The sequence below is a fragment of the Procambarus clarkii genome, chromosome 30, assembly GCF_040958095.1.
Source record: "Procambarus clarkii isolate CNS0578487 chromosome 30, FALCON_Pclarkii_2.0, whole genome shotgun sequence".
Lineage (NCBI taxonomy): Eukaryota > Metazoa > Arthropoda > Malacostraca > Decapoda > Cambaridae > Procambarus > Procambarus clarkii.
Window position 1 is genome coordinate 24,436,734 of NC_091179.1, and position 23,810 is coordinate 24,460,543.

At 39.3% G+C, this 23,810-nt stretch overlaps 1 protein-coding gene across 7 annotated transcripts; it reads right to left on the bottom strand.

Annotated features, from left to right (window-relative positions):
* Positions 1 to 1,503: 1,503 nt before the first annotated feature.
* Positions 1,504 to 23,810, bottom strand: LOC123765547 (2-oxoglutarate and iron-dependent oxygenase domain-containing protein 2). Of its 7 annotated transcripts, none has more exons than XM_069334054.1 (8): positions 23,212 to 23,810; positions 18,058 to 18,199; positions 13,661 to 13,708; positions 12,156 to 12,266; positions 10,550 to 10,771; positions 8,118 to 8,303; positions 4,959 to 5,131; positions 1,504 to 4,352 (listed from the first exon to the last, which is right to left on the bottom strand). In XM_069334054.1, exons 2-8 carry the CDS (start codon positions 18,175 to 18,177, stop codon positions 4,205 to 4,207), a joined length of 1,008 nt encoding a protein of 335 aa, XP_069190155.1. In that variant the 5' UTR covers positions 18,178 to 18,199; positions 23,212 to 23,810; the 3' UTR covers positions 1,504 to 4,204. The 7 variants fall into 7 exon arrangements, with proteins under 7 accessions (XP_069190155.1, XP_069190154.1, XP_069190153.1 ...); XM_069334053.1 differs by having other exon boundaries at positions 18,058 to 18,248; positions 23,471 to 23,809; XM_069334052.1 differs by having other exon boundaries at positions 18,058 to 18,248; positions 23,465 to 23,809.

Below are 23,810 nucleotides of genomic sequence, written 5' to 3' on the forward strand. Positions count from 1 at the left end.
TATAAATGTGTTTTGAGTCTGAAAATGTAGAGTACAGTAATTGTTGTCATGTTATTGATAAATTTAAATGTGAATAGTATTACTGTATGTAGTTATGCTATGAACATACAGTACAGAAATTGCAACATCACACGTCTTCCTTGCTTCTTACCTGGATAGAGAACAGCAAATTCTGCCATATTTTAAGGATTAGATCAATATGCACTTGTTAAAATATGCTCTTGAATCTCGCCTCTCACCTTTCAAACAACTGGTGTTCAGGACCACAAACATTTGTCTAAGTAATATCTATCATTTCAAACTGTATTAAGTCTTCCTCCACCACCTACTTTCTTAGTGCATTCAATGTACAGTATATACTAATTTATTTACTGAAAATTCGATTTATAATGTCATTCTATATGCCTGATTCTGAATGTTACTTATGTTTTAAGAAAAAATTTGTATGATGTAATATAACATCATATATGTAATGCACAAGTGTTTTCTTTGCATTTGTGAGATTTTTACTAAATAGTAAAAGGGGGTAATTTTTCAAGGTCATATTTCAATGCATTTAAAAGAATGTACTGTACTGTACATTACCTCAAGGTGTACACCGACGAACTACACGTCATTTCTGGTTCTAGGTCAAAATGTGTTATTCTCTTTTGATGTATTTAATTTATTAGAAAGCAATTTAATATATGGTGTCTGCATGCTTATGAAGTATCTTTGTCTTAGCATTAAGGGACAGAATGAAAGGACTTGGTATATAAGCTTATGTTTGGTATAGATGTGATGGTCTCAATGTTTAATCAGTCCTATATTGTGGGTTGGGTCAAGCTTGCCCAGATGTGTTTTATCTATTGACAAGTAAACTTGGCATCCACAATTCACTTTTTGTAGAACTAATATATTTTTGAGTCAGTGTTGATGTGCTCTATCACCTGCTCCTTTTTGGTTAAAAAAAAAAAAGGCTCAAGGTTATTATGTGCTGATCTTCCACTAGACTGTCCTAACAATGCCACTCACAGCAATGACCCAATAACCTCATTGATCTATATACCACACCTGGCAAGGCAAATAATAATAAATTACCTCCTCACAGTACAAGTTAGTTTTTAATAAGTTGCACATATTAATTAATTCCAGAACCTCAAGAAACTGCTTTAGTTCAGATTTTATTAGTCACAGTGTAACTTATACTCTGCATTCTCTTCACTGATGTCGTCTCTCGATAAATTATTTGCAACTGCTATCAAAGTAATCCGTCAGTGCTAAACATCTTATTTAAAAACTTCTGGTGCCACATGTCTCCACAAAGGACTTTCCTAACATCCACCATAACCCATATCTTCAATGGTCATAGTATTTCAATAAAATGTTTATATTTTGTCTTAATTGTTTGGTATTGTCTTTATAAAGGTTACTCTTGTGATTTCATTCAGTTAATCAGAAAATTTAAGTGAATAAACAATAATGAAAAATGCTATTTTGTACATGGATAAAGAAAACAACCTATGATTTGTTCCAGTATATTACTTCAGTATATAATTAAGAGTCATCTACAGATATCAAGCAAATATCAAGCAAATATCATGTAAATGTCTAACTGTGAAAACATTTACAGAATGTAAAACAGAAAAATCAATATATATATTTCATAACTATCTTGGGTGCCTGCCTATCCTGTGCATTCTCCACAAGGGAATCTTATGCATTCTCAGGCCACATAATATATTGGCTCTCTTTCTACCCAACTGGCTTGTAAGATTTCACCCAAACATATTCTTCATCCCATACATTAACCTCTTATATACAAATCTTTATACAGGAGTTTAAAAATGTTCAATATGGTCACCTGCCATAAAGATCATCCATTCAACGCAAGAAAATATATGGTGTATTACTGATATACAAGATAAGGCATGAAAAGACAGTACAGAAATAATAAGAGAAGATACTGAAGTGGTTTGATAATGCCGAATGATGGGATGATAAACAGGTGAGCTTCAACGGAAGGAACAGAGGTTGAGGAGATGGGGGTAGAAATGGTGAATGAGTGTGTGAGGAATGAGCATGATTTGTACACAGGATATAGTAGAGAACAAAGCTAGGTGGCAGTAGGTAATTAAAAGGTAATGCATTTTGTATGTACTGTATTTAACTCACAAGGAGTACTAGTCTAGTACAACATATCATCCACCATTGTGGATGATTTGTTGGAGTTCAATGTGTGTGTTGTTTATAATATTTTTTAGCTTCATTTTCCAATTCTGCTTCCCAGTTTTCTTTAGATTAATGCCTCTTCATACCATGAAAACAGGAAATATCATATGTTACAGTCTCGTCATCTTCGTCGAAGTGTAGAGTGGCAATTCCAGCGCCATCTATGGGTCTGCACTCCAACCCCCTGATATTGGCTGCTACGTAAATCACGGCATCTATTGGTGGTGGCGTGGCAGCGATCAATTGCTTCTGTTTCCTGCCCAGGTTAGCAAGAGAGGTCGTTGTGGTTGACCTCTGGTGGTGGGAGTATCAAGATCAGCGCCATCTGTTGTGCTACGGAGCATAATGTCAACTCCCAGGTGAGTGAGTGTTACCTCATGGTTTTCCCAGTGTACAGTCCATGTAACTGATAACGTTTGTGTCCACAGAGGTGACATGTGGAGGCAATCGCCAGTAGGAAGGCAGTTTACCTTAGGCAGTTCATGTACTCTCAGCTTGGTCCTGCAAGACGATTAGTAAGCAGCCGCCGATCTGAGCAGTGTGGTAGCTGCTAATTTTCGCAGTGTTGGTAGAGATCGGCGTACCCCGGGATTGGCTTATGAGAGTAACGGACGACAGTGAGGTGCCTGTGGTGAAGTGCTGCTACCATGTTCCTAGAGGCTTCTGCCAGGAATTAGCTACCCTTGTATGTGGTTGTTAGTGACCCCGATCAGTGTGTGGCTGAAGTCCTCTGCCAGAGAGTGGCTGGAGAGTGATAGTGGGGTATAGGCACCTCGTGATACTGTGTCGGTGGGCTGGCCCACGTAAAAGGTGAACTCGCCAGTATTTTCCAGTACAAGTGGACGAGGTACTGGGCAGTGGAAACACTGGGGTTGGCGAACATTGCATGTGAGCGCTTTTAGTGTCCTGTGTGAAAGTGACATCACTGTAAATAAGTGTAGTAATAATCTATTTATTATATTTTAATGTTGAAAGTGAAAATATTGTATATTGGTGAAGGGAACTGTGTGTGTTGTTCATCCCCCCTTTTCTTATTGCACTATATAGCCAATTCTTGAAAACGTACTACTGACTTGGATTAACCTCGTTTAGTGTATACGACCCCATCAAGAACCCGGTTACTGGGCCATAGTGACCGAAACATCATAACAATGATTTAATACTGTACTTTATTTGATAGTAAAGTATAGGTATCTAAGCATCTAATGCGAACACCTAAATCAGAAGTGGCTGGGTCTGAACCCACTGGCAATTTTGGATATTATATACTGTGCCTGTAGCTTCCAATGCTAGCTTAACATGGTATTGCTTTTAAATATCATTTTATTTACCCAGTTAATTGTCTTTATTATTTAGTTGTAAAGAAAATGTAATGTATACAGTACATTAAAAATCATTAGTGCAGTATATATTTAAAGTACTTTCCAATATGAGACAACTTTAAAGAGCACTGCATTCATGGGGTGGGGGGGGGGGGGGGGGGGCAGATTGATGAGGACAAACGTTCTCTAAAATTATTTTTTCTGACCATTATAAGAGTAACAACATGGCATTAAGATTTCTAGCAATGTTTTGCATTTTTATACAAGTAGTGTACATTATTTTGAATTTCTTTCAATTTTGCATCTTCACAGTTGAGATGCTTAATTGTATTAGGTAAATTGGATTGTGGCCTAGGAGTTGTCCAAATGGCAGAAATATTAGTTCTTTGAAATTTCCTTGGTCCTTATAAATTTGGATAAGAGGTACTACTGTATTACTTTGCAAAATGCTTCTTTTTATAATGATAACATTCAAGAATATCACAATTCTTCTATAAAAACCAATGGAGCACTGTTTTTGGTCACAACATAATGTTTGAACACATATGTAGCACTTAATGAGCATGCAAGTATCTATGAATATATTGGAAGATACAGTATTCCTATATATGAAGGGTAGAGCCAGTGTACTTATTTACTAGGTTAGTTTACATTTTGGAAAACTTTGAGCCCTAGAAAGTGGAGCAAACATCTGCAGTATTGACAATAAATCCATCTCCATACCCATGCTTCACAGGGACTAGAATTGGCTTTTCATCACACATTGGACACAGTTCATTTCTGACTTGAGATGACCGCATCCATACAATAAGATTATATCTGCCGAAACAAAAATATTGTAAAATTAATATGTAAAATAAAACTAGTAGCAAGGTACAGTTTGTTGACTGCTATAGTTACATCGGCCATACCTGGGTCTAAATGCACCTAATGTTGGAATTTGTACATGATACTTTCAAGGTTTCAATTGTATCAAGGTTTTTTTGCATATATTTGTTATTGCCAAAGGTTTTCCCTTTTCTTACCGAAAAAAAGTACAAAACCAATTTTTTTGTATATACTGTACATGTTTAAATAACGTATGTTAATTTGTTATCGGTTTCCACAAAGACCGTTCACTGTTTTTATGCCAAAGTCCTAAATTTAATCAAATTCTTTAACATGTCTGTATTGCTAATCAAAGAATTTAGTACAGTATTTCACTGTCATTTCCCCCATTTCACAGTGATCTTGTGAACTAGACCACTACCATCACATGCTGTCCCCATCACCACTGAACCAACTTATGTAGAGTATGCTCTTTGTTATGAAACTAAATGTTGGTGCAACAATAAGATATGGAGACTTGAGGAAATATAAAACATGTGAAACTGTTACAAATGCTCTGCTGCAGAATTTGGAATGCAGAGAGCCTCCCACTCTTACCGAACACCATCCGAGATGGGCAGTGCACCATGAAGTTGTTGGCCACGATGCAATAATCCTTTGCCTAGCTTGTGAGTGTAACCAAATCGTTGATTAGAAATTTCAGTCCTCATTGGTCCAAAGTAAAGGTCTCCATCACTGTAGTCTTCGTTTAGGGAAACATTGAGAGTTACCTAGGACATTAAAAATGTCTTTATATATTACAGTACCATTACCCTATCTATATACAGTACTTACTTTCATTGCTAACATCTAAACATAATCACCTTCACAAAGTATAAATTATACATGGAAACAAACAGTACAATAGTCAAAACATTCAAATAAATGTATTATAAAAACTAACGTTGAATGTAATGAAACGCCATTTTCTGGGTGAGCCCTGGAGGCTCCCCCAGGAGCTTACCGGGCTGATATGTATGAATAGTATTAGATTGTGGCATCAGTCGATGGAGTTCTTGCCTACCGGGGACCACGAGCCAGAACCTGGCCCCTCAGAGAGGCATGACGAGCAATGGATCATGGAAACCCCCATGTGTTTGGAAGCATTCCATGTCTGCCATCGACTGGGGTTTGGCACCCAGAAAGGTAGGCGCAACAAAACCAAACCCACATGGTAAAAACTAACTATTTTAGCTACCTAAAAACCGAAGAGCTCCCAAACTAAAACAAGCAAACAATCAAATGTCACTAACTCCATTGTGCCGATTGTCTATGCAGCCGCCCCGTAGAGGGAAGGGGCCCCTGGACCCCGTGCACTGGCTACTACAGCATTCAGTTCTGAGGCTGAGCATCAAAAAGAGTGTGAAAACACCGACCTGAAGGAGGGAGGGTGCCGGGGAGCCTCGGGAGCTCACCCAGAAAATGGCGTTTCATTACATTCAACGCTGGTTTTCTGTGGGGAGCCCCTACGGCTCCCCGGAGATACCTAAACAAAGAAAAGTGACAAGGACTTACCTGGGAGATGGCTACCATTACGCGCCTCAACTCAAAGTCAAGACAACTGGCTGCAACCTGCAACCCAAAGCGACACACACACCCGATTAGGGCCAGGAACAATGACTAAGAACCGCGCGACCAGGACTCTGTTCGACCTCCAAAATCCCCATGCCCAAATGTCAGCCCAAGATATGTTACCAAAGATGGCAGCCAAAGCAGCAAACATATAACTGTCATGGGCACGGGAATAGACCGCAGGCTGGCTGGACCGAATAACCCTGCGGACGACCTGGAAGACTGGAGCCCTGGAACAGGGAACAAGGAAAAAAGGGGCAACCCAAAGTGCATTCCTGGCCACGGAGGCAATGGCATGCAGGTAACGGCGAAGAGCCCCAACCAGACACAACACATGATATACCTCTGGCCTGACCAACCAACCATCTATGACCCAAGGACCCCTCTGGAAAGCCGCCGACTCATTCTTCGCCAGAAAAGGAAACGGCTGCAAACAAACAAACCAACTGCCAGGACCGAAAGAGCAGAAACCTGTGCTGGAGAAGAGCATGAAGCTCCTCGACCTGACCCCCAGAAGCCAATGACAATAGGAAAAAAGCCTTGTAAAACAATCTTGAGCCAAAGGAGCCACCACAAACCGAGGAGAAGAGAAAGGAGAGCACCCTGTCCAAGAACCAGGATGGCTCAGACAGCGCATGAGCAAGCCGGAGATGAAACAAAGGACGGGAAAACTTACAGAACGGAGCGGAAGTAACATACAGCCGAACACAAGCTGAAGCAGGCTCCGCCAGCGCAGGACAATACAAGGGGTCAGCATCAGGCATCAAATAACAGTCCTGAAAAAGCTAAGAAAGAAAGGATAAGACAACCTTATCCGAAATAGAGGACAACTTAAGGAGAGAAAATGGCAAAAAGAGCGCCAGGAAACTTCATACTGTCCCCAAAACCAAGCTCGCAGGTGGGACACCATCAACGAAGCCACCTGATCACCATACAAGTGGTGAAGTGACACGAAGTGCGGAGGAGAAGACCGAACCAGCCAGGTACCTGCCCGGGCGAATCTGCTGAAAGAGGCGGAGCCGTGGAAAACATCGTGGGGTTTGACACCAAGCAAGCAGCACCTGAAACCAAGGCTGGGCTGGCCACCAAGGAGCCAACAGGACTACTCTCCCCTAGTAAGTCTCCAACTGAGCCAGGACACGAGGTAAAAGCTGGACCGGGTGGAAGAGGTACAAGGAACTCCACCTCGACCAATTCTGCATCTACTGTGAATGCCTCGCAGTTGGGAAAGGGTCAGTCGAGAAGCAAAGAACAGAGACTCTGCTTCATTCAGAATCGACACATACAACAACAACAAGGCAGCCATTGCCCGAGCTGCTGAGGCAAGCGCACTGAACACTGGCCTGGAATCTAGCTCCTCCACATCCTCTTCAAGCCAGTCCGAAGATAGCTTCACCAGGAAAAAGAAACGCAAGACCGAAGCCAAATGCCCACGGATGCGCAAATCCTCGGCCACCAGGGACACCGAAAGGGAGGGAACCTGCACGTGAAGCTGCACCTCGCCGATATCACGAGGAAGCACGGAGGCAAACAAGCACACATTGAGGTGCTCAAACTTGCCCCCCAGGTAAACCTGAATGACTGTAGTCAACTCCCACCATTCAAGCGTGCAGGTCCGACAGAACACATACCTCGCCCCCCCCCCCCCCCCCCAATGAAAGGAAAGGGAACCTGCCAGCCAGGAAGACTCTGGCACCTCATAACGCACTCAAGAAAAAGAGGAGCCAAACCCAAAAGAGGAATATATTATTGAGGCATAATCCGGGTCTCACAGGAGGTAAGCCACAAGGGTGCCAAACCTCAGTCGATGGTTACCTTACCTTGAGGTGCTTCCGGGGCTTAGCGTCCCCGCGGCCCGGTCGTCGACCAGGCCTCCTGGTTGCCGGACTGATCAACCAGGCTGTTGGATGCAGCTGCTCGCAGCCTGACTTATGGTAGACACGGAATGCTTCCAAACCTACTGGGGTTTCCATAGGCCATTGCTCCTCATGCATCTCTGAGGGGGGCAAGATTCTGGTTCGTGGTGCCCAGTAGGCAAGTACTCCACCAATTGATGCCATGGTCTTATACATACATATCAGCCCGGTAAGCTCCGGGGAACTGTAGGGCTCCCCACAGAAAAGCGTTTAGAATATTAATAATCACCTCTGCATTGTCAAAGTGGTAATCCAGATCCACATCTTCACCTTCTTTGTAAGTAACAATGAATGCCTTATGAGAGTCTAGAGAATCACCTCCCACGTCTGGGAAGAGCAATCTTGTAAGTGGTGTGATGTATGTTGTACGAAGATTTGATATAAAACTGTCAAACCCAAGTTCATCTAAATTAATCTGAAAAGGTAAGTGATGATATTAAGTGATGATGAAAAGAATTATAAATTTAGTAAAGTAGACTTTTGGTTCCATATAAGGGGATTTAATTTTGACCAATCTAGATGAGAGTTTATATAGTTAATGATTGATCTTGTAAGAGCTAGGATACCAATGTGAGTCTACTGGGAAGAATAAAGAGCTTAACATCTGAAACATAAAACTCCATATTCCTGCAGGGAAATTATTCATGTATATAAAGAACATTACCATGTTCATATTACTAACTTATACCATAGCTAGTATCAAGCCCAGTATGACCCCGCTGGTGATATTCTCCAGCCTCATTTATTGCCTTTAATCACATCTATTCTTTTTTTTTAGCCAACCAGAAATATTCTCCTCTAACTAGATGCCTTCCCATTACTCTCCCTGTGTTACAGTTTACAGGAAAATCTTTTATATTGTATTTTATCAAATGTTTGTCTTATGTTCAGATAAATGAAGTCTGCCCAACTTTTTTTTTTCAAACAGCAGTGACCCACAAAATCTAAGAAAATAGGATAGGCATGATCTTGTCCTACAACTGAACCTGCCTCTTGAATTGCACATTAAATAAATATCCAAATATCAGTGACATATACTCGATTGATCAACATATGAACTGCCTTTGGAACTCTTATGGGGTCATTCAGGGCTTTTTCTACCATATATGTCAGAACAATTCCTAAATATGAGGCATCAACGTTGAGTCCTTATCTCGTCAAATACAAACGAAGCAGGATAAAGTCCAGAGCTATGCCACCAAACTAGTGCTAAAACTGAGAGGTATGAGCTACGAGAAAAGATTAAAGAAACTAATAAAGAAACTAAACCTTACCTCCATGGAAGACAGAAGAAACAGGAAAACTAGATTGCCCCAACAAATTCTCAGGGTGAATAAGCAGATAAGGACTGATCACTTGGAATAGGAGGTACACCAATAACTGGACATATGGTTGAAACCAAGTACAGTACAACCTCAAATCAACAAACTATATTGGATCAACTTGTTGCAGTGAGGGATTCGTTGCAACCAGAGATGCCTCCAGGATGCACTTCTCATGCCCTATGGGCTAATTTCACTTAGCAACATTTTCATTTCGGCCAATAATATAATAGACAATTATCAAATGAAATGACTACAAAAACATTTAAGCACATCTAGCTTATTTCTCATGTCCCGAGCCTCAAAACTCATTTTGAAACAGTGAGCAAGGCAATACCTGAGTGAACAAAAACCTTGCCAGCTCAAAATGAAAACAAACTACTGTATAGAATTTGGTTTTAAATCCTCAATAGCTTTCCTAAGTCTCCAACTGTTTCTTGTAATACTAAGTCAACTATATAAAACATCAAAAACATAATTGGAGCCATATTAAGGGAGCTACCATTCATACCCCTAACATTTACCATGATCTTAGGGCCGATTTTACTCAGTGAAATTATAATTTTAACCTCTCATATGAAGGGCAACAACCAAGAGAACTTGTCTGTAAATTGATTTAACCACATCTAGCATATTTCCCATGTTTTACTGAATGAAAACCTCTGCAACTGGAAATATGAAAGAACTACAGAATATGGTTTTAAATATGCTCAGTGACTTCCCCAAGGCCCCAACTACTATATTTGTTGTAATGTTGCCTTCATCTGTGAACTCGGTCCAAACATCTTAAGTAAATCCACATATTCCTCGCTTTTTGTTTGTCAAATCAAGTGTCAGGTCACTAAATCCAGCATGGAAAGTGTGTGTTCTAACCAGAGATTAACCGAATCGAAGTTCTACTGTATTCAAATGAACCGCAAAGATATTTAAAATACAAGTTTGTTTTTTAATGTCTCGAGTAGGAACAAATGAAATGCACCAAGAAGCCAAGTTCAATAGGCTGATGAATCTGTACACCAATCGATTCAAGATTGAAAATCGAGTCCAAAGAGCTGAAGCTCAGCCCTCACTAGCAGAATTAGTAAAGTTCACACATACTCCCATGCACATTCCAGTACATATTCATTTATTACTACTGATTTTCATAATCAATTATTTTCAAAATACTGTATGGTTAAATAACCTTTAATATTTTTATTTGAGGTTTTACCATTCACATACAGTATTTAAAGAATATACCTCCTGTAAATAGCAATGGCCTCCTGTATTGTCTAAATGAATTTAAGTAAAAAGAAGAGAGTTTTTCAAAATGCAGCTACTATACATATTCATTACATACCCCATACTGATTCATGGTATTGGGACGACCTTTTGGAAGTGGGGACTCTTCAAAATTTCTTATCTCTTCAAGAAAAAGTTGACAAAATTCTTCAGTGAACACAGGGAAGGAATAAATACGGTTCTGGTGACTTTCGATGCAACTGGTAATGCCCTCAAGTGTTTGCTTGTCCTCTTGACTGCATTTGACTATTTCATGAAACCTGGGAGCCAAGAATGATGGCTGTAAGAGAGTGATTATACTACATTAATACTTAAGGGTAAAACTAAAACTCTACTTACTGTGATATACAAAAATTACTGTATTAAGGTTGTACACACATTATATTACAGTACTGTTATTATTATTATAATAATTATAATAATAATAAAAATATAAAAATATAACAAAGTCAACACCTGCATCAGAGGCTCTCCAGGATATTTAAAATTCCTAATTATTGTAGAACAGGTTGATGACCATGAGTGGTGTCCCAAGAAACATAAAGGTGTAGTGTACATTATTTGAAAAGTAGGTGAGATAACATGAATGTGCCAAGAGGGGGGGGGGGGGAAGGAAAATATGTGGATGAGCAAAAGTTGTATAGTGTAAACATTGCAGACGACGAAATTCAAGACGGCCACCGCCAAGCAGAAAAACAAATCAGAGCTAGATTTTGGTGGATTCAATAAGGAAAGTATTAATTAAACAGTCTACACAACAAGTTGGGAGAATTGGACATTACTGTCAACTATCATGTAGAAATAATCAGTAAATTGAGAGAAAGTGATGACCACTTGAGTAGCAAAGTATCAGATCTTAAAGGGATAGTGAAAGAATTTTGCAAGGACAAGAATAAATGGGGAAACTAAATGCAAAGCCATGATGATGACAATAAACTCTTGAAAATAGCTTTGGAAGAGGTTAAAGCAAATTTAAACATAAATGACTATAATAGGTCAGGTAAGAAAATCCAACAGGAAAAACAGCTTTTGTCAGTACAGATAGAGATATACATCTCTAATCCTGTCCATGGAGGACAGAAGAAAATATATATATGCTGATTAGCATTGTAAATGTGTGGCCACGTCTGTGGTAGAAAATAATAATAATAAAAAAAGTACAGATGGAGGAAGTTACACAAAGAATAGAACAGTGCAAGAAAGATATGCAACTCGCCTATACACAAGTGGCCAGGGAAAAGGAAAACAATAGAAGAAGCAGTAAAGGAAGCCAAACACTGCAGCAATCAGGATAAAACAAACATTAGGCTGGAAGTCAGAAAGAAACTGGCATCAAACCGGAAATTGGTGCAAAACACAGTCGATCAAAGTCCCTATTAATTTTTGGTTGCAAAGAAAAGGAAATAACATTTAGGTCAGAAAGATCTGTAGAAGAGGCAAAAGTAGTAGATAAAATTGTAGGGCTAGTGGAAGGTCTTACAACCAAAAAGAATGCCTGTGACTACAGGAGAATTCGCAGGTACGAAAAAGGAAAAGACTGACCCTTGAGGATCACCCTAAATGGTGCTAAACAGATGGAAGAAGTACTAAGGAATGTTAGGATATTACAAAGTGATGAGGAATGGAAATTCTAGTCATTAATATAATGAGCTTCATCTACAAACCTGCAATGTAAATATCTGTGGATGCATAGGCTTATATTCTTTAGCCACTTTCAACTGACGTTTCCAACTGTTATCGTGAAGTTGCTTGCGCCTCAAAGATTCTGCTTCCAACTGAAAACAAAATATGACTCATTATCAACTTTTCTATCCATTTCCTTCTACTCATTTCAAGTAGCAAATAGAGTGAATGAAAGACGGAGTGGTCTCTCATCACTTTCATGTAAACTTAATTTAAAAATGGTGAGTTAAAGTGAACAACTTCAACACTGGTAGTGATAAATCATTATTCACTTTCCTCACTTAACTGATTCATTAAATGAAGTGTGCACTTTTTTGTTTAGTTTGCTCTCATCTACTACCAAAGAAACAACTTCACTGTGTATGCAGATGAAAAGTCACAATAACGTGACTGAAAAATGTTGACCAAACCACATACTAGAAATTGAAGAGATGACGATGTTTCAGTCCATCCTGGACCATTATCAAATCGATTGTCTCAATCGACTTGATAATAGTCCAGGACCGACTGAAACATCATAGTCTCTTCAATTTCTAGTGTGTGGTTTGTTCACTGTGTATGATCCACAACCATTCTTCAAGCAATTCTTTCTGCATTAGTCATCCCTTGTATCTCATGCACCACACAACTGCCCAGATATTCTAAGGGCTGCTTCTTGAACTTACAGCCAACAAAACACTGTCTTGTATCATAGTGGCCATTCCCTCCTTCAGCATTCATTTTACATGGCTTCACCATTATGGATAATTTTATATTACCCAGTAACTTTTCTATCATATCCTTGGGAATATTATGTGCTTGTTGTGAGAGATCATGGTAAAAACGGTGACTTCTTTCCTATGACATAGTTTCTCAATAAAATACCATCCTAAAGTATTTGCTTAGTGCTGGATTAGTTTGATTTATTCAACCCATCCTCCTAAAATGATAATACTTATACTAGTTATTTGGTTAAAAATAAAAAAAAGTGGATAGTTGCAGCCAACAATGTTCATGTTTTGTACAGGTATTATTAATTTTGTAGAGAGGCACCAAAAAAAAATTCTTGGCCTAGAATATCATATCTCTGCACTATATTAGACTTAATACAGTATAGCATATATTGCTTATTTATACCTTGGACAGATTAGGTTGGGCACTTTAGTTATTTTTCCATTTTAGAATGTCATTAGGGCTAATTCAGTAATACAAAATGTTGACTTTTTGGGGTCCAACAATCCATTTTTGTACGTTAGACCAAATAGTTGCCATAAGTACAGTGCTCTCATTACTGGAGGATGAGACAATTAATTATACTTCCATACCCAACACTGCTGGTGATGTAGGGATGGGTACTGAGGTAATAAATACAAAAATAATTGTTCAGTATTGAATATTCATGAATGATCAATGCAGAATGAATGAAGTAATTACAGGTGATAAGGTACATAATAAATCTTAATACAGTACTTACACTAAATGTGGTAAAGATCATGAAAAAACTGACCTTAGGAAGAAGCAATTCCAGGTTCTGGCATCCTTTAGACTGCAAAACCTGCCCAAATAAAGAGTGTAAAGTGAATGAAACCACAACTTTCTAAAATGCCCTTCTGTAGTAGCTCTCTTTAGTCTTGGCACTAACCACAATAGGACATTATGAATTTGTCAGATTACTAGGTAACTTTACATCCATTGTGGATGAGTATTCTTGTAAATTATTTGTCCCCTAAGGAACAGGGAGCCCCGTGGAAAGCATTACTCTACAAACAAAAACAGCTCGCTGACAGATGATACAAGTCAATCCAACTCTCTCCAAATGAATCCTAATACAGTATGTAACTCTGAAATTGCCAAGAATCATTCTAAACTCTAAAGCACCCACTATCAAATGCCATGGCCACCATCAGGTACCATCCCCCACTGACCAGAGAGTTGAGAGAGATGTGGACATTCCAAATTAAGCCCCCCTCACCCTTGTGAACTTGGAAAGACAAGAATTAAAGGAGGAAAGCGGGGCATTTTATTTCACTCGATGCTAGTGCCCAACCACTTGGATGGATGACATAGGATTGAACGCTAACCTGCAAGAAGCAAGAGTGTCGCTCTACCATCCAGTCCAAGTGGTTAGGCACCATTCCTTTCCTCCATCCTGTCCTAAATCCTTATCCTCACATCCTTTCCAAGTGCTGTATAGTCATAATGATTTTGTGCTTTCTCCTGATAATTACCAGCATTACATCTCTAGCATTTCTTTCTTGGAACACGGTTGCTACTCTACCATGACTGCTAAAGAAATATAGGTTGAAGCCAAAACAAAGCAGCTGTGAAGCAGCTTCCATCTGTGAAGCCCTATAGGAAACCAGTGTTTTACACATAACATTTTTATCAGTAAAAAATCTTCATCATGTCATGATATCTGCTGCAAAACAATATACCCAGACTGTACTATAGCTTATGTAGAAATAGGTGTGAGGTGTGAATGTGGGGAATAGAGGGAGGTATTCTTGGTATAATTTTGAGCTATGGCAAAGGATAACTTTATCTTCGTGTCACCAAGTGGAAGCATTCACCAAGTTCAAATTCCAGTTCTAAAGATCAAATGTTTGGTCAAATGTAACAAAATTAAAATAATATCTTTAAGTTACCTAGGGAAAATAGTGTTGCAGCAATAACTATGTTTTGTCATTCATACAATTTTAAGTAGCACAGAAAAAGGGTTAAAAATGAGCCATATACTATAATACTGTACATGGTCAGATGCCTGGTGCACAGTACAATCTAGCCACTGATGTAATATTTATATTATTTATTCCAATCTTAAAGAAAATAACTTTAAAGCCAACCCCACACTGCACATTCTCATGACTCTTTGCCTGAATTTACCTGAAGGTCACTAACACTATAGTGGCTTTGACGAGAAAGCCAGCAGCTTGTCAAAGGTCCCCCCATTTGTCCTGAGGATTTTTTTCAAGCTGGATTTTGAAGTTCAGCAGTCTTGCCATTTATGGTTTTGGTGAATAGGCATTTTCATAGGTTTATAACCATTATAAAAGTTGCATCTGTTGTGCGACCTTCAGTGAATGGTGGATCCTGACTCTAAGATCCTGTTCTTCATCAATCTGCTGACATTTAGAGATAACACCATCAATAGTGTCCAAGAAATGTGTAAGTACTTCATTCATAATGATGTGCTGCCTGAAATCTTAGCGAAGTATCCAAAATTCGCTTACTGTAGGTAATGCATGCACATGACTGTAAAGCTGCCGCCCAGTTGGGTGGGTGTGCAGCAAGACTAGTAACTGTGTGACTCATCATAGATGTAAAGTGCCTTGTATAGTGACTGTTGTGAGCCTCTTGTTGATCACTTGTGACACAAAAGATTATTGATGTGTATATTTGTGTGGTGATTAAATATATATGTGTATGTATACAGTATATGTATATGTATATATATATGTACAAGTATGTATGAGAATGTGTACATGTACAGTATATATAACATTAATAATTTTGTAACTAGCGTCAAATTTTTTTTATTTGCTTAGCTAAATGAACTAGAGGGTTCAGTTCCTGAACCAATTATGTGCCTCTGTAATCCTTTACACCACTGCCCACGGGATGGGTATGGGGTGCATAATAAAGAAAGAAATTGTAATTGACAGGTAATGTTATTAATTTGGTAGTTGTGATGTGGGTTGTTATGCCCCACATGCAAGGTTTAACATTTTTCGATACTAAAAAGTATTTGCCAGTCTTCTTAGCATTTGTGAAGTTCATGTAGATATTTTTGAAAGGCCTCAATATCATTTTCACTTCCCACTTTACCATAAATCTTAAGTGTCATCTGCAAATTTGATTATGTGATTTGTAATACGTACAGCACTGTATTCTCATCTGTCATTGCTGTATACATATATATGACAAGAAGGGTTGGACCCATAATGGAGCCCTGTGGTACCATACTCACCACATTTCTCCAGTCAGATTCTTTCCCATTTAGCACAACCCTTTGTTTTCTTTGTTTTAACCATTCTAGTATTCTGCCATTTATTCTATGTGCCTGAAATTTCCTTGCTAGTCTTTCATGTGGCACCTTATTAAAGGCTTTAGTAAACTCCATGTATCCATCTATCTTCCAGTTACTGGAAGTCCTTTTCTGAGTAGCTGGTGACTGTTTCCAAAAATGTGTAAAGGTTTGTGAGGCAGGATCTAGTTTTAACAATCCCATGTTGCATTGATTTTACAAAATTGTTCACTGTGAGATGGTAAACGATTTCCTTCTTAAGATTCTTTCCACAAGCTTGCAGACATGTTGGGTCAAGCTGATTGGGTGGTAGTTTTCTGAAGTTCTTTTTGCCTTTTTTTTTTTTTAAATAGGGGTAACATCTGCATATTTCCAATCTAGGGGAACTATCCCTTGATCCAGAGATTTTCTGAAAAGGAGTTTCAGTGGTTGGCATAGTTCATCAGCTAGTTTCTTTATGACTTTGGATTGAATTCCATCCACACCTGGGGCCTTTGAGTCTTTTAGTTTGTCAATGCTCTTCCTGATTATGGTGCATGTTATGGGTATACTCCTTAATTTGTTCTCCTTGCCTCCAAACATTTGTGTGGGTTATGGGATGTCATCTAATTTTTCTAGTGTGAACACTGATGTAAAGTTTCCCTTCAGAGCATTTGCTGCTCTTTTATCGTCCACTATAGCTTGGTTGGTCTCATCTTTTAAGGGTCCTACAGAGTCCTTTGTTTTGGTGTTACTTCTTATACTGTATAGGCATAGAAGCATACCTGGAGAAAGATTTTGGATTTTTCTTTATGTTTTGGGAAAATTTCTTTTGTATTTTTTTAACTGATCTGATTTCCTGGGTGGCTGAATTTAATGCCTTTTTATATCTCATAATCAATGATGTTCATTGTGAATTTGAACATCTCCAGAGGTTCCACTTAGTTATCAAAGCTCTTTTTACTACCCGTGTCATACTTCTAGTTTCTTTTTTTCCTTCTCCATTTTAGCGCATATTTTCAAAGAGTTAAATGATGATCACCATGAAATTTTTCCTTGATGCTTCCATGCCATGGTAACCTATCAGCTCCCTCCAGGAGGTGTAATAATCTAGAAAGGAGGGTAATCAAGGTCATCATCATGGACCTTTATGTGGCTTTCTATAATTGTAATCCATCTTAGAATATTGTGATCACATGAGAGCATGAGCTTTTCCCCCTGCCTGAATTTGATCAATCATTCCCTCTTCTGATGTTAGTACAAGATCTAGAGTGTTATTAGTGTGTATGTGGGCTCTGCCAGATACTGTATGAGAAAGGAGTCCTTTATCAGGTCAAGAAATTCTCCTTCTGCTAGTGATGTCAGATTTACCCAATCTCTGGTCTCAGTTATTGTCCCCCCATTTTAAGAGTTTGGGTTTCTGATGTCACATTGATCACATAATGCAGATCAGCAACTTCCTCTGCCCTGTAACAAACTTCCACTGTTCATTTGCTACCATCGAGCTAGCATGTTGCACCATACAGCCTGAGGATCCCATGGCATTTAATTCCTCACTGGTGGTTGGATTCAGGTCCTCTTTCATATACAGCATTATCCCGCCTGCTCTTGTTCTGTCCTTTCTGAAAGGTGGCTATAGTAGTGTGGTATATAGAAATAATATTATTTGTTTATATTCCTATTATTGAAGTGAAAATTAATAATTTGTGCTTAGCACGGGAGTCACCAAGAATGACGGTGGGTTCAAAATGAGCACAAGACAGAAGTTACATAGGATTATAATTAAACTTGTCAGCAGGTACATATATTGATTGAATACATGTAACACAAGTTTCCTATCTAAAACCTTATATTGATGTCAATTTTTAAAGTAAATTTTGGCTAATTCTAACTTCACTTACCTCTGAATAATCATGTAAAAACTGCTCTCTGCCTTGGTACGTTACATGCATATTATATTCTTTTATGAATATGTTGTTTGTGAAGAAACACTTGCAAATGGCAAACTGTGTCCTTAACATGTTGTTATCCTCCTTTGCAATACTGTAGGTGTAATTTGCACAAGTTATCTCCACCCGATGCCAAGGTGTTGCTGTTTTAAAGACAAGGCCAACAATGGAATTACACCAAGTTGTATGCCCCCTGCTGAACTGGTTCCCAGAAGATAATCTAAAATAAGAATTAAAAAAAAGAAAAAAAAGGACAAACCCAAATGGTAAAATCAATTTGCCTTGCAGCAGTTAGCCACCTCGTGGCACACCTGGCAACTCTAAACAGGTCAGGTACTGTACCTCACACACACACACAGGACAGCCTTACATGAAATATGCCTACTACGTCCAAACGGCACACCAGGGCCCGTCGACTCCAGGCCCTGAGATCTTACTAGAAAACGGAACAATCTATCAACTTTCCTATGACCCAAGGCAATATGTGTGCATGATGTCATAACAGATCTGGCTGTTAAATAAATGCCCAATGGCCAGAAATTACAATACGTTTTCCAGCGACCCACAGGTAAAACAGGAGTCAGACGTCTACTACGTGTCAATGTTAAATAAGGAATCTAAATCCTAAATGGATTTAATGGATTTAATTTTTAAATGGATTTGGATGGAAATGGATCTCTAAGGTGTTGTTGATTTAAGGGCGGCGACAATCGTGGGATCGGATGCGCCCTGGCGTACCCGTGAAGGGTTAATCGTGAAGCCTAATGGCAAACTAAGTGTCGCTTAACAACGGAAACTAAGTTCAAGTTCAATGTGCCTCATGGCAAATAAACGCACAGACAGGCAGATGATTGCGGAGCCCCAGGAGTCCCTCAGGGTGACAAGCACTGGATCTACCCCACACTGAGCCACTGAGAGAATGTGCATCTGAGCTCAGCATTCCACTTCACCTGATCTTTCAGGCATCCCTGTGTACAGGAATCGTAGCAGACGGGTGGAAACAGGCTAACATAGTTCCAATCTACAAAAGTGGCAGCAGGGAAGACCCCCTCAATTATAGACCTGTATCATTAACAAGTGTAATAGTGAAAGTATTGGAAAAACTAATCAAAACTAAATGGGTAGAACACCTAGAGAGAAATGATATAATATCAGACAGACAGTATGGTTTTCGATCTGGAAGATCCTGTGTATCGAATTTACTCAGTTTCTATGATCGAGCCACAGAGATATTACAGGAAAGAGATGGTTGGGTTGACTGCATCTATCTGGACCTAAAAAAGGCTTTCGACAGAGTTCCACATAAGAGGTTGTTCTGGAAACTGGAAAATATTGGAGGGGTGACAGGTAAGCTTCTATCATGGATGAAAAATTTTCTGACTGATAGAAAAATGAGGGCAGTAATCAGAGGCAATGTATCAGAATGGAGAAATGTCACAAGTGGAGTACCACAGGGTTCAGTTCTTGCACCAGTGATGTTTATTGTGTACATAAATGATCTACCAGTTGGTATACAGAATTATATGAACATGTTTGCTGATGATGCTAAGATAATAGGAAGGATAAGAAATTTAGATGACTGTCATGCCCTTCAAAAAGACCTGGACAAAATAAGTATATGGAGCACCACTTGGCAAATGGAATTTAATGTTAATAAATGTCATGTTATGGAATGTGGAATAGGAGAACATAGACCCCACACAACCTATATATTATGTGAGAAATCTTTAAAGAATTCTGATAAAGAAAGAGATCTAGGAGTGGTTCTAGATAGAAAACTATCACCTGAGGACCACATAAAGAATATTGTGCAAGGAGCCTATGCTATGCTTTCTAACTTCAGAATTGCATTTAAATACATGGATGGCGATATACTAAAGAAATTGTTCATGACTTTTGTTAGGCCAAAGCTAGAATATGCAGCTGTTGTGTGGTGCCCATATCTTAAGAAGCACATCAACAAACTGGAAAAGGTGCAAAGACATGCTACTAAGTGGCTCCCAGAACTGAAGGGCAAGAGCTACGAGGAGAGGTTAGAAGCATTAAATATGCCAAAACTAGAAGACAGAAGAAAAAGAGGTGATATGATCACTACATACAAAATAGTAACAGGAATTGACAAAATCGACAGGGAAGACTTCCTGAGACCTGGAACTTCAAGAACAAGAGGTCATAGATTTAAACTAGCTAAACACAGATGCCGAAGAAATATAAGAAAATTCACCTTCGCAAATAGAGTGGTAGACGGTTGGAACAAGTTAAGTGAGAAGGTGGTGGAGGCCAAGACCGTCAGTAGTTTCAAAGCGTTATATGACAAAGAGTGCTGGGAAGACGGGACACCACGAGCGTAGCTCTCATCCTGTAACTACACTTAGGTAATTACACTTAGGTAATTACACAGAGAACACTGGGTAGCAAAATAAAAAACTCGGCCCCCCACAATTAAAACGCAAAGTTATCCAGTGCCCTCCGGTGGAGCAAACCAGCCGCCCACCACGTCTGAGGCAACCAGGAGTCCACCAAGACCAACCAACTCCCGTCACCTCTCAACCAAGCCAGCGCCGGACACCGTCGCCCCGCTTGAAGAACCAGCCAGAAAACATTCAAAATCTATAATAACAATAATAATAATATAATAATTTATTCACAAGAAGGTACAATGGGTTGAGGGTTGGTGAGATTACAAAAGATTGGTACTTGTACATTCTTGCAAAGCCACTAACATGCATAGTGTTTCGGGCCAGTTCTTAATCTAACATATCAGGTAAGATGAAAAAGTACATTGTAGCAAGGTTTTATATCAACAAATAACGACAATATAAATTGACAGAGGTGATTACACAGGTAAAGATAATCAGTGAAACCTCAGTGTTCAAATTTTTCGGTTCTCGAGCTCAGTTTCTTCGAAAAATTTGACTCGGTACTCAAGTTTGTTGATACACGTATGGGCTGACTGAGTGTGTGTGGCACTCTTCAGTTTACCAGTGTCTCCTGCCTAGTGATGACTGCGCTTGAATTCTTTGTTAAGAATTTCATTGTTTCTGTGCTTTTTTGCATTCAGAACATAAAAACTTATTATATATAAGGGTGCCATGAGTTCCAAGAAAGTCAGTGGTAAAGTTCAACCAACAAAAATATTTGTGAAGATGACAGAGGAAAAACAAGAGATCATTCATTGTGAGACAATGTGATGTCTCACTACAGACAAGTATTAAAACGTGGGGAAAAACAAGTGTCTATAGACAGATTTTTAGTAAGACAAGCAAGCAGCGAGCGGAAGTGCCACTATATGTCTGAAGTATGTACTAATATTGAGGAAGTGGGTTGTACAAAATACAGTACAGTGTGAGTTTGAAGCACAAGGTAGGAAACTATGAGGATGAAATTAGGTACTTTTTTTTTATTTTACTTTTGAATAGGGCATATGCTGGACAATTTTTTAAATCATCAGGGAGCGAGTTCCAAAAACTGGGTCCTTTTATTTGCATGGAGTGTTAGTACAGATTTAGTTTGACTCTGGGAATATCAAAGATATATTTATTTCTGGTGGTGCTCATGGATTCTTTTACACCTATGAAGGAAAAGTTTCAGATCAAGATTAGCATTTAGGAACAAAGTTTTGTACATGTAAATAGTACATGAGAATGTGTGGAGTGAGTGTATGTTTAGCATGTTAAGGGACTTAAACAGAGGGGCTGTGTGTTGTATGAAGACAGAGTTTGTTATAATTCTGATAGCAGATTTTTGAAGTCATGATTGGCTTGAGGTAATTTGCAGTGGTTGAACCCCATGTACAGATACTGTATGCAAGATAGGGATTGATTAGCACATAGTATAATAAGAGGAGAGCAGAGTGGGGAACATAATATAGTATCTGATTTCAGAAAATATACCAACCATTTCTGAGACTTTTTTTTGCTATGTCTTGTATGTGGGTGCTGAAGTTCAGTCTCTTGTCTATGTATAGGCCAAGGAACTTTCCCTCATTTTTATTGCTAATGTTAACAGTCTATCTGAAGTTGAATTTGATTTGATGATTTACTTCCAAATAAAATGTAGTAAGTCTTTTCTATGTTTAGTGTGAGTTTGTTGGTTGACATCCATGAGTGGATTTTTTTAAATTCATTATTGACAATATTATTTAGTGTGGGGGGTTGGGGTTAGAATAGATGAAGGTAGTATCATGAGCAAATAGTATAAGTTTAAGAAAATTAGAAACATTTGGCATGTTATTGATGTACAGTATATAAGAAATAGGAGAGGTGCTAGGATGCAGCCCTGTGGCACTCCTACTGTTAATGGTAGTGGGGAAGGTTATGTTATTGATGGCTACATATTGGTGTCTGTCACCAAGATAGGAATGTTGTTGTTGTTGTTGTTAAAGATTTAGCTACTCAGGACGAAGTGTCCATGTAGCACGGGCTATGGTGAGCCCGTAAATATAGGAATGATTATAGTTCAAAGCAAGGCCTCAAACACCATAGTGGTAAAGTTTAAGAGGTAGTTATGGCTTACAGTATCAAAGGCCTTTCTCAGGTCAATGAAGAGGCCAATTGGGAACTCATTTTTGTCAAGGGCTGAGTAGATTATATTAAGCAATCTTATAATGGCATCATTGGTACTCTTTTGGGAACGGAAGCCAAATTGGCAGGGACTTTGTATGTTGAGTTTAACAAGGTAGGAATAGAGCTGTTTGTAAATAATATTTTCAAATATTTTTGAACGTACAGTATAGGTAAATTTGATATTGGTCTGTAATTATTTATGTCAGCAAATCTATCAACTATCCCGTGACCCAAGGCGATATGTGCGCCAGGCGTCATAACATCATATTAATAATAATATTTTATTTAGGGAAAGTACATAGATAGATGGAGAGTTACATACATTCTGATTATTTATAGGCAAAGCTAGTACATACAAATACCTAAAGCCATTAATACGCATAGCGTTTACGGGCTCACCGTAGCCCGTGCTACTTGGAACTTGTTCAGAGTAGCTGAATCTATAACAACAACAGCATAACGTTTCGGGCAAGCAAATAACAATCCAAACCGATGAATAGGAACGCTAAACGGCAGTATCATAATCCAAAATTCACTCAACAGAACGTGATCCGGCGGCCCCCAAGTGGAGGAGGTGTCCAGACGTCCACTGGTCCTCAAGATTGAACCCGGCGGATCTCCAAGTGTTTGGGAGGCTGCCACGACCTCCTCCAAGTGTTTGGGAGGCTGCCACGACCTCCACCAAGTGTTTGGGAGGCTGCCACGACCTCCTCCAAGTGTTTGGGAGGCTGCCACGACCTCCACCAAGTGTTTGGGAGGCTGCCACAACCTCCTCCAAGTGTTTGGAAGGCTACCACGACCTCCTCCAAGTGTTTGGGAGGCTACCACGACCTCCTCCAAGTGTTTGGGAGGCTGCCACGACCTCCTCCAAGTGTTTGGGAGGCTACCACGACCTCCTCCAAGTGTTTGGGAGGCTGCCACGACCTCCTCCAAGTGTTTGGAAGGCTATCACGACCTCCTCCAAGTGTTTGGAAGGCTACCACGACCTCCTCCAAGTGTTTGGGAGACTACCACGACCTCTTCCAAGTGTTTGGGAGGCTACCACGACCTCCTCCAAGTGTTTGGGAGACTACCACGACCTCCTCCAAGTGTTTGGGAGGCTACCACGACCTCCTCCAAGTGTTTGGGAGACTACCACGA